Below are 19177 nucleotides of genomic sequence, written 5' to 3' on the forward strand. Positions count from 1 at the left end.
AAGCAGGTATAGAGCTGATAATGTGGAAATCAGAACAGTGCCTAAGATAGCAGGATGTTTTTTCAGTAGTGATTGTAGCCTAGTTAGAAAGATTGGATTTTTCTTGCCAGGGCTAATAGGGGTCATGGTAAACATACATGTCCAGAGTATAAGGAAACAAAACAAAACACTTGTGATATAAATTTGGCAGTTATTATAGGTGAGAGCATGACGGTAGGATGACCAAAGAGAAGCCAGCTCCAGGCAGGACTTGGGCTGTGGACCACAGAGCACGCCCGTTGAAGCTCAGCCAGCTGGGTGACAGGTGCAGCCTCCTGCAGTGGCCAGTGAAGTGTGGCCAATGATCCTGGTCAAACCTGGATGGACATCCCAGCTGGATTGCTTCCCAGCAATGGGAGGTTGAGCAAGTTTCTTAACCTTGCTGAACCTCAGTTTTATTATCTGTAAAGTAGGGTTAAATATCCATGGTATCTGCCTCATAAAGTTGTTGGAAGGATTAAATGAAGTAGCAAGTATTTAGTGTTGAGCACTATGTCTCAGATGCAGGAGGTACAGAGTAAATGGGAGTTTTTGTTTTCTGTCTCTTCTCTTTGTGGAGAACATTCGACAAAGCTTCTCTTTCATCTTCTCATTTTCCATTCTATTTTATTTCCAAGAGTTTTAAAAACAATAAGTAGGACTTGACTGGACAGTTATCAGTAGTATTTAGAAAAATTAAATGTCCTCAATCTAGTTGTATCATTCTTTCCTTCTCGTTTTCCTAGACATGTTGGTTATAGCAAAGAAAGATGCCAGAATCATATAAACGTGAGTGAGCCCCTACAGCATTGACACCATAAATACAAAGAGACAAAAAAGGTCCTTTACTAATAACATTTATAGATAACTGTATAGATAAATACTGCTGTGGTGTTAAAATGCAATCATAGAGACTCATGCTCCTTTCCTTTCCAAGTCTCTCCCAGATGCTCCATCCATATCTGCTCTCTCTATATCTTCAATAAATTCAGATATCACTTAGAAATAATGAAATTACATGGAAAGCCCTTAGCGTACAGCCTGTAGCAAGCAATCAATTCAAGTTCATATCATCTGCTATTGCCATATGTCACACACTGTCAGACACTTTATATATATTCATTATCTCAGGAACTCTGCAAATTAGTGTTAGAGGCTGAATTTGGACCCAGGACTGACATGGTACCAGGGGGATCCCGAATACTTTGAGAGGTGCAGCAGGCTCTAAGCTCCTGAAGAACACAGTCGGTTCTAATCACCTCTGAAACACAGTTTCCAGCACAGTGTTTCGGCAGATCCTGGATGAGGGCAGAAATGCATACATCAATGAATGAATACAATCTTTTTTTTTTTCCAAAATAAAAAATACATTTTAAAAAGATAGAATGAAGAGTTCTGAACCAACGCTTTTCATGTACTGGTTGACATCCATGCATTGATTGTGAGAGCCAGTGGAACACAATCATGATGTATGTTTACAGATGGAAGAGACTGGAATAGAACAGAAAAAAGTCAAAGTGTATATGCATACTAATGATGAACCTTGTTTGGTAAAATGTGTTTTGTTCCATTGTTTTTAATTTTAGAAGGTTTGAAGAATTCTACTCCGGCACAAGAGTTACATAGTGTGTGAGCTCTGATATGGGTTGTCATTGAGAGCTTCTTAAAAACCTGCTGTACATTTTCTGTATTCATTGCATCTGGTCCCTCTGTTGATAAGGATTGATACTGAAGGGAGTACATTGATCTCAGAGAAGGTAGTTTTAGTTTCCAGGGCCTCAGGCAAAGCCAGGACAATTGTGTCCTGCTGCAAAATGCATCATTGGAGTTTGGGGAACAAAATACAGGATAGAAAACGATCTAAATACCCAGGTGACTGAGGGTGCTTTGAGGTCAATCACCACTCTCTTACCTGAGAGAAAGAAGGAGTTGAAATTCATTTACAGGGAAATAATGAGCCTTAATAGATTGTTCTTTGTAAAGTGCTTTGATACCATTTTATTAAAAGCTTTTCTGTAACTTACTGTCCATTTTGTGCCTAAGGGGTTATTTTTAGAGATCCCATTATCACTGACATAATATTATATTATTTATTATTATTTTTTAAAGATTTTATTTATTTATTTAACACAGATTGAGAGAGACAGCACAAGTAGAGCAGTAGGCAGAAGGAAAGGGAGAAGCAGGCTCCCCACTGGGCAGGGAGCCTGATGCGGCTCCCCACTGGGCAGGGAGCCTGATGTGGGACTTGATCCCAGGACCCCAGGATCATGACCCTGATGATCACTTAACTGACGCTCAACTGACTGAGCCACCTGGTGCTGCTGACATAATATTTTAAATTTCCACTGTACTGACACATTCAGTAAAGTCTCTTCAGTAGATAATGGTCACTTATGTGACACGTTGATACTTATTTTGACTCCATCTCATATGTAAAAACAACTTTTTTAAGAGAGAGTGCACGTGTGCACACAAGTAGGGGGAGCAGCAAGCAGAGGAAGAGGGAGAAGCAGACTCTTCTGAGCAGAGAGCCCAATGCAGGGCTCCATCCCAGGACCCTGGGATCATGGCCTGAGCTGAAGGCAGACGTTTAACCAGCTGAGTTGCCCAGGCGTCCTGTAAATATTTCTTCAGTGTTCAACGGTGTCAGGCTCTGTGCCCAAGAGTAATAGGAACTGCCTTCCATTTAATGACATTGCTCAGCTGCTTCAGGGCACTGTGTAGTTAGCCTTCCTGAAGGAACTGAGCTCCCATTTTTGTTAAACTACTGTTTCAGTTTTGTGCTCGGATCTGCTGCTGGGGGACCTGGGGTGCATGAAATTTCCTGGCTGCAAGTTTAAAATCATTTGAATAAAAGATGATGAAAGACATGGAAATTGACTGTAGCATTTTAAGTGGAAAGAATGACGCACTCCTGCAAGATGTCTAAGATTGCAGAAAACCAGACAGATGGTTAGCTGTTGGGGTGATGCACTGCTGGGCGTCCACACCCCAGGTAAACACACAGGCCTGGTGTTGTGTTCAGTTTATGGGCTGGAAAGGAGAGGCTGCCTTTTTAACTCCCCCTTTTTTTTCCCCAGTTAGATGGACTCTCCTGGTGCTTAGGTAGGGGCTGAGTCCAAGCAGATATTAGCCCTTGAGTCTTAACTTTTTAAAAATTGGCTTTCCTTCTCTGGCCCCAACACTCAAATAAATTGCATTCAGCTTGCCCCTGTGTTGTAGTCTGAAGGATTAGAAAAGTAGTTCTAAATTAAAGCTCCAGAAATCAACTCTTACTAGTATTCTCAGTAAAAGAATAAAGCCAGAGAAGAGGCACCTTCCCTCCCCATTTCAGAGAGGAGCGTTCATTCATTCATTCGTTTGTTCTACCTCCTTTGTAACTTTTCCTCTTAGAGATAAAATTAACTTCCTTTCTTCTTTTCTTGTAGACTCGCTCTTTACTGAGTGTATTTGAAGAAGATGCTGGCACACTCACGGATTATACCAACCAGTTGCTCCAGGCGATGCAGCGTGTCTATGGAGCCCAGGTATCCTGCTGTGCCCTCACCTGAGGACTAGTAGAGTAGGGGCCCCTGGTTTCATCTTGAACTTCTCTCAAGAGGCTGAGAAATTTGAGTCAGAACAATACCGTTTAAAATTTGGAAATAAAATCAGAATTGTTTTCCTCACTTCTGTTCACATGAAAAACACTAAGGACAATCTGTTTTCACTGCTTAAGAAAGAGGGCAGTTTTCCTGTAACCAGTAAAACCAGTAGAGAAGGAGCACATCCCTGGTTTTAATTTTTTAAAAAATTCGGCCCCAGAGGGAAACATTTGAATCTCCTCTTCCTACTTGTGAATGACCGGGGTCAGTATCCTCTTTGTCTTTCTCATAAATGGGAGCCTTAGACGTCAGGGCAGGCGGGTAGAGAGGGTTTTCCACATGCTTCCTCTAAAAAGGGTTGGGTCACACTTCTGAAACTATCGAGTGACTTCTTTGTTTTGAGGAACAAGTATCTCTGACTTGCCAAATAATGGAAAATAAATTGCTGAGTAGCAAAAGTGAATCTTCTTAAGATCGAGAAGTGCCTGTATATGTTATTTTCTAAGGGAAAACTTAGAACTTATTTAAAATTCATTATGTTGCATGTCAGAATATTATGGTAGCTGAGCCTTTGATTATCGATTCCTTGCTGACTTAAACCTGTATGCATTAATGTTTCTTTTTCTCATTGATGATCTCTAGAGAAATACATTCAGTGTGTAATATGTACTAATAATTTTGTGTAGTCATTTCTTATTATATAGCTCTTAACATTCATATATGATCATTCATTATTATCATTGTCTTATTAGTCATTCATTCATATTATATATGGGAAGAGGACTCAGTCCTTGCCATTAGAGAGCTCATGTTTAGGTGAGGAGACAGAGAAAACATTTATCTAAGAGTGTTAATGCCACTAGGAGAGGAGGTCGCCTCACCCAGAGGAATTGTGCATAGCACCCAAAGAGAAGATGATTGTGACAGTCGAGATTAATTGAATATTTCATAGCTTTTGGGGATGATTTCACAACTTTTACATGGATCGCTTCATTTAAATTACCCAGCAACTCTGAGGTGGGCATTGTTGTCATTATCCTCATTTTGTAGGTTAGGAGACTTAAGGATTCCAGTGACAAGTAACTTGTCCAAGTCCACCCCATTAATACAAGGCAGAGCAGGTCAGCCCAAAGCTGAAGCCCAAATTGTCAGCTATGAAGTTTGGGGCAGCCTTGGAAGTAGCAATAGAAATGGAGAGAAGTGGATGAATTTCAGAGGTGTTCGGGAGGCAGATTGGTGACTAAATGGATGTGAAGGGCACGTATGTGAAGGATAAGTCAAGAATGATGTCCAGGTCTTTGACTTGAACAACAGGGTGAGTAGTCGGGAGCACATAGGAAGATATGGATGGTGTGAATGTATGTCTGTGTAATGGCAAGGATGCCAATCTGAATTCTTTCTTGAAAGGCTGATTTTGAGATGTCTGTGGGACATCAAAAGTGGAGAAAGACAGCTTGTTGAAAATTCAGATCTAGAGTTCAGGCTGGAGATACTGATTTGCAATCTATACTATATTATGCAAATATAACTTACTTGGAACTGATTTTAAAACCCAAACAAATCATGTGCTCATGTGTGATTGTACTTGTTTTGGTAAGACATTCAGAAACTGGGGACATACTATGTTGATTTTTTAAAACCCTATTTATTTATATAGTATGTTTTTATATTTTTCCCTACATACTCAAAATTTAAGAAAATAGAAATTTTTTTCCACTGGACTTGGGCCTGAACTTGCTATTCAGTAAGTTGAATATTATCATCTCCTGTTTAAGGTTTGGGAGCCCCACAACTTAAGGGACAGTGTCTCTGTTACTCCCAAGAGCTTCTGTTCTGCCTCTCCACGTCTGTCAGAATCATTTACTTGGAGATATCCAAATGCTTTCTTATGCGTATTTTTTTCTTTTGAGCCAGAAAACTACATTTTGCCAAAATTAAGTGGGTCGTGAATTCCAAGAGTCTGTAAACCGGCTTTTAATTCACACCACATGATCATCACGTGGGTTCTCTACTGGCTAGAAACCCTTCCTCCTGCCTCGGCATTTCCTGCAGCAGAAGCTGGCGGGAAGGGCCAGTTAGTGCTGCCAAGCTCAGCGACACATTCGAGCAGTGGCCAGCGGCATCCAGATCAGTTCCGTCAGGGTCAGTTGGTGTTCAGGTTTATTTCAAGGCTTAGGTATCTTGTTTTGTTTCTTTGTAATTAAAAAAAAAGAAACCTTTCTTGACTCTTCTTTGGTCAATTTATTTATACACATGTATGTGTGGGTGTGTGGGTATATATATGTATATGTAGTAATACTTATCAATGTTTTCATTCAACTTTTTTCCCCCTAAGATATGTTTTCTTGATTTATTTAACATTATTCCTTAAATATTTTGCCCCTAGACATGTTGAATTCAATTAATAGGGTCTTATAATTTCATTTTTAAAAATACAGGTACTTAGATGTTTTTGCATTATATTTTAAAAACCAGATTTATGCTGGTGATAGATGATAAATGTTCATAAGAGGTACTTTGAATCAGACCACATGATAAATTTCTGTATTCTGATAGGGCGAATGCCATTGGACCTCAGTTTTAGAAAGAGGAAGAGTGAGGAAAACTGGAAGAAAGTTCTGTGAGCGTTTTTTGCTGATTGTAGCTGGTTTGGGGGAAATTTTAAATTTTATTTGATTTAAGTGCTAGATTGAAGCGATAGTCCGTGATTTTTCAGCATCTCCTTTGTAGAATCTCATTTAGTTCTCACAAGAAAGGAGTGGTATTGCTATAGCATGTGTTTGCAGATCAGTAAACTAAGACTCAGGTTATATAATTTGCCTAAAGTCACAGTGGCAGACCTAGAATTTGCACTCAGGTCTTTGACTCCAAGGCCTGCACTCTCACTCTGAACCGCTATGCACTACTCTTTTGACATACTGGCCTCTAGAAGTGGCATGGCAGCAGAGGCAAAGGAAGTAGGAGCTTTCAGAGGTTGTTCTTGTCACTATAGAACAATCCCAACCATAGGACAGCCAAACAGCCCTGTAGCACAACAGTTCCCCCTTTAACTGGGTTCAGTTTCTGATCTTTCCATTACCTACTGTGGTCAACTGTGGTCTAGAAGCAGGTGCTCCTCCTCCTGACGTATCATCAGAAGCTCAGGAGTAGCCTGGTGCTACCTCATTCATCTTACTTCATCTCACCATGTAGGCATCTTACCTCACACCATCACAAGGAGGGTGAGTTCAGCACAATGAGGTATTTGAGAAAGAGACCACATTCATATAGCTTTTATTACAGTATACAATTGACCCTTGAACAGTGCAGGAGTTGGGGCACTGACCCCCACAATTGAAAAATCCTCACACAACTTTTAATTTCCCCAAAGCGTAACTAGGAGCCTTCCAGTAACATAAAGAGTTGATCAACACATATTTTGTATGTTGTATATATGATATACTGTATTCTTAGAATAAAATAAGCTAGAGGAAAAGTGTTACTAAGAAAATCACAAGGAAGAAAAAATACATTTATGGTGCTGTATGTATTTACAGAAAAAAATTCGCATGTAAGTTGACCTGCACAGTTCAAACCCATGTTGTCAAGGGTCAACTCTGTTGTAATTTTTCCATTTTGTTATTATTGTGAATCTCTCCCTGTGCCTAATTTATAAATTAAACTTTATCATAGGTTATGTATGTAGGAAAAAACAGTATATATAAAGTTTAGCACTAGCCCCAATTTCAGGCATCCACTGAGTGTCTGGGAATGTGTCCCTTATAGAAATGGGGGCACACTATGTCAGAGGTGGGAGCCAATTCCTTTTTGTATCCCAAAGTAACTTCCCTAGTTGAATTAGTTTTTATGCATAACTGTTTTAGTCTGTGCATTTTAATAGTCCTGAGAGCCAGTCAAATTGAGGTTGATATTTCAGGGACTGAGGAGAAATACATATGTAGCTTAAGGTGTGAGGGAGCAGAGAGCCTGAATAGTTTCTGGAAACCACTACAGAGACCTGGATTCCTGCTCTTGTTTTGCATGCAGGACCTACAGCTTTTCTTCATGAAGCCTTTGGAGGCCTTCAGATTGGCATGAAAGATGATTCTGGGTGAGGCTCTTTCACTTAGGTAGAGGGGTTAAGTGTGTAACCCTGAACTCACATCTGAGTTCCAGTGTTGGCTTGGCCACTTGCTGTGTGGTGTTGGGAGGGTAACTTGTTTGCCTGAATTTCCTTATCAGGTAACAGAGGCTGTAATCGTGGCCGCCTCATTGGTTTGTTGTGAAGGTTATTAGAGTGACCTGTGAAGTGCTAAGATCAGTTCCTGGCACGAGGGGTGTTAATCATCATCTGAGACTTGTAATAACCATAGTTAAGAGGGCACATTACACTGGGACTGTTATTTGGGTTTAGTAGAAGCTTAGTCCTCTGAGCCTGACTGTTGACGCAGCAGTCTATACTTGCTCTCCTCACTTTCTTGCTGGACGTTTGATGCCTGCGTCTCAAGCCACCTGGGCCTGGCCTCCCTCTTCCCTTTTCCGCAGGGTGGCCATGTGCCTAAATCACTGCCTCTTCTCCCTCGGGCCCTGAGCAGCCTCTGATTCTTTAATGACCTGAAGCGGTTTTGCCTTGGTTTTTGTGACAAGGTCCCTTCTAGTCTCCTTCTAGTGCTCTGCCCGTCCTTCTAGATCTTTCTCTTTTCTTGGCACCCTGTTGCCTCCTGCCCCTTAAGTCTTGGTGTTCTACAAAATTGCCCTGGAATCCTCCTTGGCTTTATCTCTATTTGCTTCCGGGGGTAAGAGCCGTTCAGACAGCCTGGCCATTTGAGAATCCATTTCTAGTGCTTGTCTCTGGGTCTCTGTTCCAGACATTTGCCTGTTGGTGTTGTGGGGAATGAGTGTTCAGCTTTTACCTAATGTACACTCCCCTGGTGTGTCTTCTTGCCTTGGGAGGTGTCCCCCGCTTCAGCCCCTCCTCCGGCAAAACCTCCCTTCCCTCCTCATCTTCACACGCTTCCATGGCTCCTGGACGATTGCGGTCAAACTCCTCAGCAAGGTGCACAAAGCGCTTCACAAACTGAGTATCAGCCTACTCTAGCCTCGCATTTGGCTGTTCCAGAATATGCCAGGCTCTCTACATGGCTTGGGACTTTGCTTTGCCACTGCTACATCTCTGGCACCTGCCCTTCCTTCCCTCCCTTCTCAGCCAAAGCGTACCAGAGTGCCCAGGGCCGTGTGCACTTGTTGCCCTGAGCACTTCTGGGGCATTGAGTGCGGTTTCCCTGTCCCTCTGGACTGTGACATCCCAGAGGGCAGACTGTCTCCAGGGCCCGCACCAGGCCTGGCTGCTCTGAGCATCTGAGCTGAGGGCTCGTAGGTGTCAAATAAAGGCCTGAACTGGGGCCAGGACATCTGCATTGAATGCCAGTGCCAGCATACCCCCACTGTGTGCTATGCCCATGGGTCCTCAGCTTCCCAGCTAGGGCCACTGTGGTCTATTCTTGGATTTTGCTCCTCCTTCCTCACTCCCTGTGGGCTGCTGTTCTTGCCTCAGGAATACCTCACAGTCCTCCATCACCTTCTCCCTTATGGCGTCGGGCTCAGACTGTTTGCCTCCCTCGCTCTACCTCTTCAGGTGGCCTCCTGACCCTCCTGCTATGCCTCCTTCTCTATTCCTCTTCACCACAGCCAGTCTTGATCCTTCCTCTGCTCCTGGTGGATCTTGTCACTCCCCTGCCCATGCTCCTCAGGGCCCCCGTGTTCCCTTCAGAGTAGCTTCCACATCCTCAGGAGGCACCCCTCATGGCCAGCCCCCAACACAGTGGGCACCCCTCACCACTCCTGTGCATGACCCAGCTCGAGGGATCCTGGACCCTGGCTCTGTGGCAAGCACGTGGTTTGACCGAGATGTTCCACGACTGGGCTTGAGGCAACATTGCTGGGTGGGAGCAAGTGCCTACATTGTGGTTTTTGACCCCAGTGGATTCCCTCTGACCCTGAGCCCAGCCTCTCCATCACTGTTCACCATAGATGTGCCACCAGCAGGGGCCTTTGGGTGGTTTGGGGTGATTGTTACAGTTCCATGAGCATTCTGTGCCACCCCAAGATAAATATTCCTTTGCTAAAAGCTTGGTTCTTCTTTTAGGTTTGCTGACCACTGGTATTTCTCCCTTGGCAGGAGCCATGGAGATTCTATTTAATATAGGAGATGCTGTCAGTAAATACTCCATTGGGTTATCTTTTTAAAGGATTCTTATGAGGCATCAATAATGAGCACAGATAATAGCCAGAGAGTGGTTCCAGAATGTCACAAAAAACTTACCTGTGGAACTCCATTTAGAGTCTAAATTTTAGGCTACTTCTGTTGCTGAACCACAGCTAGAAAGGTGTGGGATTTATGTTCCCATCCATAGGCCCAGTGAGGCCTGCCCACTGAGGACCAGCCAGGTAACAGTTTTGCACTTTGGGTTGGAAATGGCATAGAGTTAAAAACGTGGCATTTAGGTTTCGAGTCTGGCAGATCTGTATTAAGTCTTTACCTTGCCAGATACTAGATGTGATTTTAAAGAGTTATTATCCCTTCTGAGCATTTGTCTCCTTGGGACAGTCCTTACCCCCATGGAAGCATTGTAAAGATTGAGCATGATAATATATGAAAACCACTTAACAGTACCATCAAGTACCTAGAAAAGACTCACTGAGTGTTAGCAGCTGCCTGCATGATCACTATTACTGATATTTACTCTGCACCCAAGCTCTAGTTTTGCAAGCCTTGATGGAGAGATAATTGTGTGTGCCGACCTCACTGGGTGTGGATTAATTGGCTGATGATGGCAAAACATTTCATAGAACCTCTGTGTATGATAGATTAAGTATGAGTAAGATTAAAGTTGGTCTAGCTCAGAAGATTTTTCATGGACTGTGCTCTGTACAGAAGTTCACTTCTTTTCAGGGCCGTGACAGGCCGCCAGTGAGATCATACTGGCAGAACAGAATCTTGCAGCCTGAAATCAGAGCTGTCTAAAAATACACAGTATTTCCATAAGGTATTTGCAGGAGAGACCTGGCAGAGTGTCCAGTTGTGTACAGTGGTTTTGGAAAGCAGCTGTTGACTGTCGTGTCCCCATGTTGGCCTTGTGCAGGTGACACACGAGCACTCCCCTGGCCTGGTACAGTCCAGGGTTCTGCATTCTGGCAGCTTTTTCCATGATGATTGGAGTGTTTGCCACAAAGTGGTAGAGAAGAATTCAAGTAGCCCACTTCTTATTTTGAAGGCAAGGAGGGTAGTTATCATGTCTGTTTTCCAGTCTCTAAAGGATATAGATATGGGGCAGTAATATTGTAGACTTAGCTAAAATAAAGAATGACTTAAAAGAGTAGAAAATGTTCCTTGAATTGGAAATAGTGTAGCTTAATGTAGAGCCTCCTGAGAGGCAGGTCTCTGGAGATCTTTAATGTCTAAAGCAGGATCAGCAAGCGATTTGCACCCTTGGGCTGGTTTCCTATTTTTGTAAATAATGATTAAATGAAGGAAGCCACACTCATTCATTTCTGTCTTGTTTATGGCTCCTTTCGTGTTCCAACAACAGAATTGAGTAGTTGTGACACCAGTTGTGCCATATCTCACAAGGCAAAAGTAACGTCTCTGGCCCCTTAGAGAAAAAAAATTGTCAACTTGAGGCTAAAGTGTAGGTCACCTTAGCTCTTAGCAGGACTTGGGATCTTAGAGAATAGTAGTTAAGTGTGTGGATTACAGAATGGGACAAACGTGGGTTCACATCCCAGCCCTGCTGCTGACTATCTGCGTGACCTTGGGCAAGCATCTTAACCTCTCTGTGCCGCAGTTTCTTTAACTATAAAATTGAGTTAATAATCAGAACCTACCTTAGAGGATTGTTGGAATTAAATGAGGTAATGCGTGGAATACACATGGTGTGGCATCTGGCATGGTGTTAGTTGCTGCTAGGATGATTCTGTAGGTCTGCAAATCCCAGTCCACATGGTGCTACCCCCAGGCAGATGCCAAAGTAACTTGAACAAATCCACGTTAAACCCTCCGTCACTAACTCTGAGAAGAGGAGTGAAGGATTTTCTGATTCGCAGGCAATCAGCCCAGGGAGTAGGCCGAAGCCCTTGTTCCCGTGCCCTCTGACCTTCCAGACAGCACTGCTGGAGGTGATTGACAGGCAGTATTTCTTAGCTGAATCATGCTTGTCTATTCTTGGTATTTTATTGTCTGCCCTCCCATTCATGATGTTACCTTGTAGGAGTAGGAAGTACTTCCCATGACCCCTGATTCCAAGTATTGTTTTAAACCAGGAATTTAGATGAGTCTTCTAATCTCGTTTGTTCGTTCATTCATCATACATTTGTTGAGAGTCTGCTATGTGCTGGGAGCTGTTGCAGACCCCTCCCTAAATGCATTTGTTCACCTGCCTTCCTCTTGGCTCTGTGGCCACTAGCTCTGGTTTGTTTTGAAAGGAGTGGCACCCTGGTAGGATGCCAAAGCCAGAACTTTTATTATATTTGCTTAATTTTATTCTAGGGAAAAAGGGAGAGAGCCATGTTTCAGGGTTGATTAATGCATGTCCCTTGGGGCTGATGAAGGAAGTCAGGGAACGTTGGCTAGTTGTCAGCAAAGAGGGCTGAAAAAAGTAGGATTAGGATTCTGATGGGTCTTGCAAAGGAGGACCATGGTAAAGAAAACAAGCTCCTGCAGAGTTTAGGCCTTGCCCCTAATGGAACAGCAAACCCAGGAGAATTAGAAAGTAAGCGAAGCCCAAGGCCAAGGCCAGCTGGTGCCCACCCTTCCTTCTCTCCAGTCAGACCCTGTGGCTCTATCCTTCTGAGTGAGTCATGAATCTGAAAAGAAGCTTTCACTGAGCTTTAGAAACATTAAGATACCTTTTCTAGGCAGAGGACATCAATGGTGGGAGACTAGTGGTACAGAACTGCCCTGTACCTAGATTAGAGGGATAACTCAGAGAAGAGAATAATGAACAATACAGGCCAGTGCAAGGTGGCATAAAACTGGCCTCCCAGGACATTGCAGCTGTGCTCCCGTGTTCCCATCCAGCATTACCTACCTAGGACTCTTGGGCTTGCAGCATCTGCTCATGTCACCGCGCTGTTGAAATTCCATTGCACTTAGGATAAAGTCTAAATCTGGACCGTGGAGGCTTGCATGCCCTCACTCAGCCTGCACTGCCAGCCTCGCCTGCTTCCACGCCTGTACCCCTTGCTCCAGCTACACTCTGCTCCATGGCTCTTCAGACAGACTGTGAATTTTTCCACATGCTTGTCCCTCCTTCTGGAAAACTTGTTCCCATGGCTAACTCCTAGTCTGTTTTCAGGGGTCTGCTTAGAACCTCTCTTCCTTAGAGACCATCTGGGACCTCCTGTTAGAGCCTCCTAACACATCAATGATTTCCTTCTCATCATACCTGTAACTATTTTTTGATGTCTGCTTCCCCAATAAATCCCATGAGGACAGGAACCACGTTGTTGTTGGATGTTGGGCACAGCGTAGTTGCTCGTTACATTTTTGTACTGACTGACCAGAAGGAACAGTAATTTATAAATGGTGGGAGAAAAGTAAGCTTTAACCTTTTAAATTTGTTTTGGTCTTGTTTTCCAAATAATTTCTGAACAAATTATTATTTTACAGACACAAACATACATTTTTTAAGGAATTCCCTGAGGTGACATGGGTGGGTGTGTGTGTGTGTGTGTGTGTGTGTGTGTGTGTGAGTGACTATACTTGTGTGGGACACATCTTACCTGCCTTTCTCTTCTCCCCACAGAATGAGATGTGCCTGGCCACTCAACAGCTTTCAAAGCAGCTGCTGGCATATGAAAAACAGGTAACTGGCTATTTATGTGGCATAGGATGCTGTGCTCGGGACTCTCGTAAGTGGAGTTCTCTTAAGGAATTCCCCAAGGGCATCCTTAAGAGACTTTGATTTTTTTGGTCCATGATCCACTCCTGTTTTATGTTATTTTATTTTATTTTATTTTATTTTATTTTATTTTATTTTATTATTTTATTTATTTTATTTTATTTATTTTATTTATTTATTTATTTCATTTCATTTCATTTCATTTATTTTATTTTATTTTATTTTGTCTTGCCTTTTCCTTTCCCCTGGTAAATTCTAATTGGTGATTATCCCGAAGTCTTGTAGGATATGTTCTAATTAGCCTACGTATGTAACCCACTGCCTTGAGAATTCATGGTCTGAGGGGCTACAAATGAAACAAATTCCAGGAAATAACCCAGTTCTGGGGAATAAATTCAAAGATAGTGCTATGTCCAGACAGAACGGTGATGGCCAACAAAGGAGTAGTCAGGCAGGGGTGCCTGAGGGCATTGCCGGGGCAGGATGAGGTGAGCATATTAGTTTTCTGCAAATAACACCATGACATGATGTGTGCCTGGGAGCAGAATGGTAGCTGGTGTGGAGGATGGTGGGATGTGGGTGAGGTGGGAGCATTGACTCCCCAAGCATTAACACCTGGGTGTTTTATTCTCTGGTCTTAGAATTTTGCTCTCGGCAAAGGGGACGAAGAAGTAATTTCTACACTGCACTGTTTTTCCAAAGTGGTAGATGAGGTAAGATTGCAACATGGCAAAATTTTATTTGATTCTCTCTGGAATTTTCTTTTATCTTTGTTTTGGCCCACTTTCCATTTTTAAATATCTATTTAAATATCTCAACTTGCTCTTCCAAGGCTCATTTCACGGGACAGGTTGGATGTGATTATGTTTGTTTCTGGTTTGAGGAGAAAGGCTTTGTTATACATGAACAGTGGACTAAGAAAAAGATTTCTAAGAATTCAGTTTCCTAAGAAGGGTGTATTAGTTTCTCCGGCTGCTTGTAATAAATTACCGATAGGTGGCTTTAAAAACTGTAGACATTTATTCTCTCACAGTTGTGGAGGCCAGAAGTATGAAATCAAGTTGTTGGCAAGGCCAAACTCCCTCCAGAGGCCCAAGAGGAATCCTTGGAAAGGAAAAGTTCCAGCTTCTGGTGGCCCTTGGCATGTGGCTGCATCCCTTCAGTCTCTGCCTCTGACTGGGCCCATGGCCTCCTCCTCCCACTCTACTTCACCCTTTCCATCTGTGTCTTCTCTTCTTAAAAGGACACTTGTCATTGGATTTAGGGCCTGCCTGGATAACCCAGGATGATCTCATTTCGAGGTCCTTCATTACATCTGCAAAGACCTTGTTTCTGAATACTCCACATATTCAGATGGACATTTCTTTGGGGGAAGGAGAAGGGTAGGTATGATTCACCACAGCCCAGAGGGTTTCATACAACTGTTCTTTTAGCTGTATTGTATAATACATTTGGAACGTTCATGAAAAACAGGTATTGTTATAAGAGAAGCATTTAAATCCTAATTGTAATAAACACTCCAGCTCAGATGCTACTGATGCTGGGCAGAACCCTCTGCAGAATTGGGTCTGTATGAAATCATTATTTCACCTTTCAAGGAGCCTGCAATACTTAGAGTAGAAAATCTTTTTTTAAGAATAAGTGAAAAAGAGTATGCAAGTGCCATTTACCTGAAGGAGATACTGTCTTCAGTTCATAAAATGAGAAACTAATATTCACATAAAGTTGTACTGATTACATTGTCATTCATTCAACAAATCAGACCAACAAGTTGTTATTCATTCAGCAAACACCTGTGTGGTAGGTGTTTTTCTAGGCTCTAGGAGTATACAGGACACATGTCATCCAGTTCTTTCTGAACATATCTTTTCTCTCACAACTCTCTCTTTAGAATGTATGTTTAAAATGGATGGAGATCTTTTCCAGAAGAGGAGGAGCGTGAATGGAAAAAAGTAATGAGAGAGGAGCAAAAAGTAATTTTTTTGGCAGTGAGGAGACGAATGTCTGACCATGAATAAGAAGTGCAGGGGGAGAAGCAGCGGGCTGCACCCCTGAAGTCAGGTGTTTTCCTGACTAGAGCTAGTTGCTAAGGAAATGTGGTTAGTTGTCAAACTCCCAGAACTGATATTTCCAGTTTAAGATACTTACAACCCTCCTTTCACAGGCAGGAATGATGATTCTCTTGGTGAGGAGTGAATCATTTCCAAAGGCTGGAGGGCTGAAAATGTGATTTAGTAGGTGGTATGGTGGCCCTGTTGGGTTCTCAAAACCAGCCTCAGGTGTGGAAACCTACATGCATGAGCAGCTCAGGTGGGAAGCTTTTGAGTAGCTTTTCAGGTGTTTTTCTGTACCTGGGCCTATACTAGGTTGAAAAGTCTCAAGACAAGTTACCTGACTCAGAAATTAAAAAACTGACTAGAAGTAGAGATTTGTGTGGCTTCTATTTTTAATGGAATGCCTAGGAACCAGACATTTCGTATTGTACACATACAGAGGTTTCTGCCCTTGTGGATTTCTTCAAAGGCAGAGTTTCTAGATCAGTTCCATGGAGAGTGCCTGAGACAGGAAGTCGTCATCATTACAGATTACATTAACAAGTATGTGTCAGGCCCTCTACTCTGAGTATTTTCTGTTTTGTCCTCACAGTACCCATGCAGGGAAGATGGGATTATCCTTACTTTCAGGATGACAATACTGAAGTTCCAAGAGGTAGTCCCTTTCCACTCTACTGAGCAAAAGCTTTATGTTTAGAAGTGATTGTCCCTTACCTCTCAGAAGCTGGATGGGAAAAAAGTTGGTGACAAACTCCTTGATCCTTAAGAAATTAGGAAGACAATGAGTAGGTAGGAAATTTGCCATTCCTGAAGAGCATAATAATTGGAAAGCCACCTAATCTCCCTGGTTTTTGGTTTCTTCATCTGTAAGTGGCAGCATCCAGAAAGCCCACCTTAACTGGGTTATTGTAAAGATTAAATTAGGTGATGTATATGATAGTATTGAACACGTAGCAAGACACATAATAGGTATACTTGTTGACTTTCATTCATTTAACTGTTAGTAGAAAAATACATTTCTTACTGAAGCTATTCAGGAAAAATAGTTAACACATTTTGTCCTGGTGGCATTTATTGGTGTGGCTGTCTTCATGTGTTCTCAGCAGAATAAAGCTGCCATGCTTCAGCTTGATTGAAAGATAGACCATTAACTGCTTGGCTGATAGCTCCCCTGCCTGACAAATGATTGTCTGTAAGCTTATCAAAGCAGCTCTAATGGAGGCACAGCCCTGAAGGACCAGATCTGTTGGAGGGACAACTGTGTGCACATGAGGGCTTCATATGTGACTGCGGTCACCCAGTCACCGCTGAAAGAAACTGCCAAATGCATACTGCCAAGAAAGACTGCTGGGTGATTTCCCTTTTGTTCACCAAGCAGGAATCCCAGAACATCTTCAGTAATATCTGTGTTCATTGCTGATGTCCAGACTACCAAACATTTGTGAGCATAAAAGACTTTATATCCAACACGGTATAGTAGGATGAAAATCCCAGCTGTTCCACCTTTTTTTGCAGTCTGGATTTGGAGAGTTGTTTGCCTGTCTGTTAAATGGGTATAATAAATAAAACCTAACTCTCGGAGTGGGTGAGAACCAAATGATATAAAACCTGTAACTCTGGCATGCAAAAAGTACTCAAAAATGGTAGCACTGAGGGGGATGACTTTTATTTCTCCTGCACCATTTACAACAGGATTTAGAAAGGCCTTGACAATAAAGAAGATGTGGTCTATGTATACAATGGAATATTCCTCAGCCATTAGAAACAACAAACATCCACCATTTGCTTCCACGTGGAGGGACCTGGAGGGTATTATGCTGAGTGAAATAAGTCAATCAGAAAAGGACAAACATTATATGGTCTCATTCATTTGGGGAATATAAAAATTAGTGAAAGAGAATAAAGGGAAAGGAGAGAAAATGAGTGAAAATATCAGTGAGGGTGACAAAACAGGAGAGACACCTAACTCTGGGAAATGAACAAGGGGTAGTGGAAGGGGAGGTGGGCAGGGGGTTGGGGTGATTGGGTGATGGGCACTGAAGGGGCACTTGGTGGGATGAGCACTGGGTGTTATGCTATATGTTGTCAAATTGAACTCCAATAAAAAAATTAAAAAAAAAAAAAAAAAGAAAGGCCTTGACAAAGTGGAAGAAGAGAAAGAATCAGGAGCCATTATAATTACCTGGTGAGGGGGATCACATTTGAATACAGTCATCTTGTTCTTGGAAAGATCCTTTTCTGAAGAACAGAGGCCTGGGATCTGAGGTTTCAGTGGGGAGCCTTCTTTCTCCAGAGTAGTTCCCAGGCCTGCAGCTGCTTTGATTTTAGGGTTAATGGGCTCCCAGCAGGCCGGTCTTTCAAGTGTGACTTTGCCCCCTTCTAAGAGGGAGAGAGCTCAGGGTGGCCTGGTAAATATGACCTGCGGTGAGTGCTCCTGGTGAGCTGCCTTGACTGGAAGCACACTGAAAGTGTCCTCCTCCAGCGGGTGTGGCTCCGACTGAGAACACAGAACCAAGGTTTACAGTAAACAGACTGTAGCCATGGGCTCAGGGCCTCCTTTAGTAAACCTAACTGATACTGGGTCAGTTAGAACCTGCATTCAGTTTTAGTATCTCTAGGCCTATATCATTTGCAGCTTTATGAAGGGTTGTTTACTTGCCAAGGGAGTGTAACAGAACTCTTGAACCACACAGAAGAGTTCAGTATGATCCTGTGCCAAAATCAGATTGTGTCAGTAATAGTGGATATAATTTTTTTCAGTAAGATTTCTCTCTTTTTCAGCTTAATGTTCTCCATACAGAGCTGGCTAAACAGTTGGCAGACACGATGGTTCTACCTATTATACAATTTCGAGAAAAGGATCTCACAGGTAAAGTTACTGAGTTCAGTGCCAATTACCTTCAGAATATCAATTCATTTCATAATTGTTCTGACTGTACTAATTTCTTTAAATGCATGCATCATTGAAAAATGGGATGCCCTTTTTTTCCTGAGCATTTCAGTTTAGCTAACTTTCATTGAATCCCCACTAAGTTCTTAGATCACCTAAAGGAGGTTATAGGCTGCTGAGAAAATGGAGTTGGAAACAGACAATCATAACATGTAATGAGGGCAGCAGGACAGGGAGGTACAAGGAATAAAAACAGCATACAGGAAGGTGTTATTACCCTTTTGATATTAGAGTACCAAGGAGGGCTCCCTGGAGAAAGTGATCTCTGTGCTGGCTTTTGAGAGATGAGTAGTGTTTACCAAGGAGGCAGAGATGACAAGGCTTATATTACTGGTTCGGAGCATTTTGAAGGCATACTGTTTTGGGGGAGCCATGAATGCTTTGGCGTATAAAGTGGGTGGCTTAGGGAAGGAGGGGCGGGGACCTTGCTTTATCTGTGCCAGACCCTGGGCTGCAGCCGGGAACAAGGCAGATCTCCTGGAGCTCACATGTTAGTGAGCAGGCATACCTGGGACTAGTTAGAGAGCGTGGTTGCCCTTTTGGACTCATTTTGGTTCTTCAGCGAAAGACAAGAACAAAACTTTAGAATAATTTTATATCTCTGGGAAATCAAGGTAGCCAAAAACTGAATAAAAAAGAACTAAAAATCTTGGAAAAATGTAGTTGATATTATGAAATGGAATCTCGAAT

General features: G+C 42.6%; 1 protein-coding gene across 4 annotated transcripts in view; it reads left to right on the plus strand.

Annotated features, from left to right (window-relative positions):
- Positions 1-19177, plus strand: part of APPL2 (adaptor protein, phosphotyrosine interacting with PH domain and leucine zipper 2) — a 50453-nt gene that overhangs the window by 3747 nt on the left and 27529 nt on the right. For all 4 annotated transcript variants that reach the window (XM_077914795.1, XM_077914791.1, XM_077914792.1 and 1 more), the window contains exons 2-5: positions 3450-3548; positions 13388-13447; positions 14125-14196; positions 18319-18406. In XM_077914795.1, coding sequence (XP_077770921.1) covers positions 3450-3548; positions 13388-13447; positions 14125-14196; positions 18319-18406 — 319 coding nt within the window. The remainder of the gene's footprint in view (positions 1-3449; positions 3549-13387; positions 13448-14124; positions 14197-18318; positions 18407-19177) is intronic.

The sequence above is a fragment of the Canis aureus genome, chromosome 11, assembly GCF_053574225.1.
Source record: "Canis aureus isolate CA01 chromosome 11, VMU_Caureus_v.1.0, whole genome shotgun sequence".
NCBI classification, from domain to species: domain Eukaryota; kingdom Metazoa; phylum Chordata; class Mammalia; order Carnivora; family Canidae; genus Canis; species Canis aureus.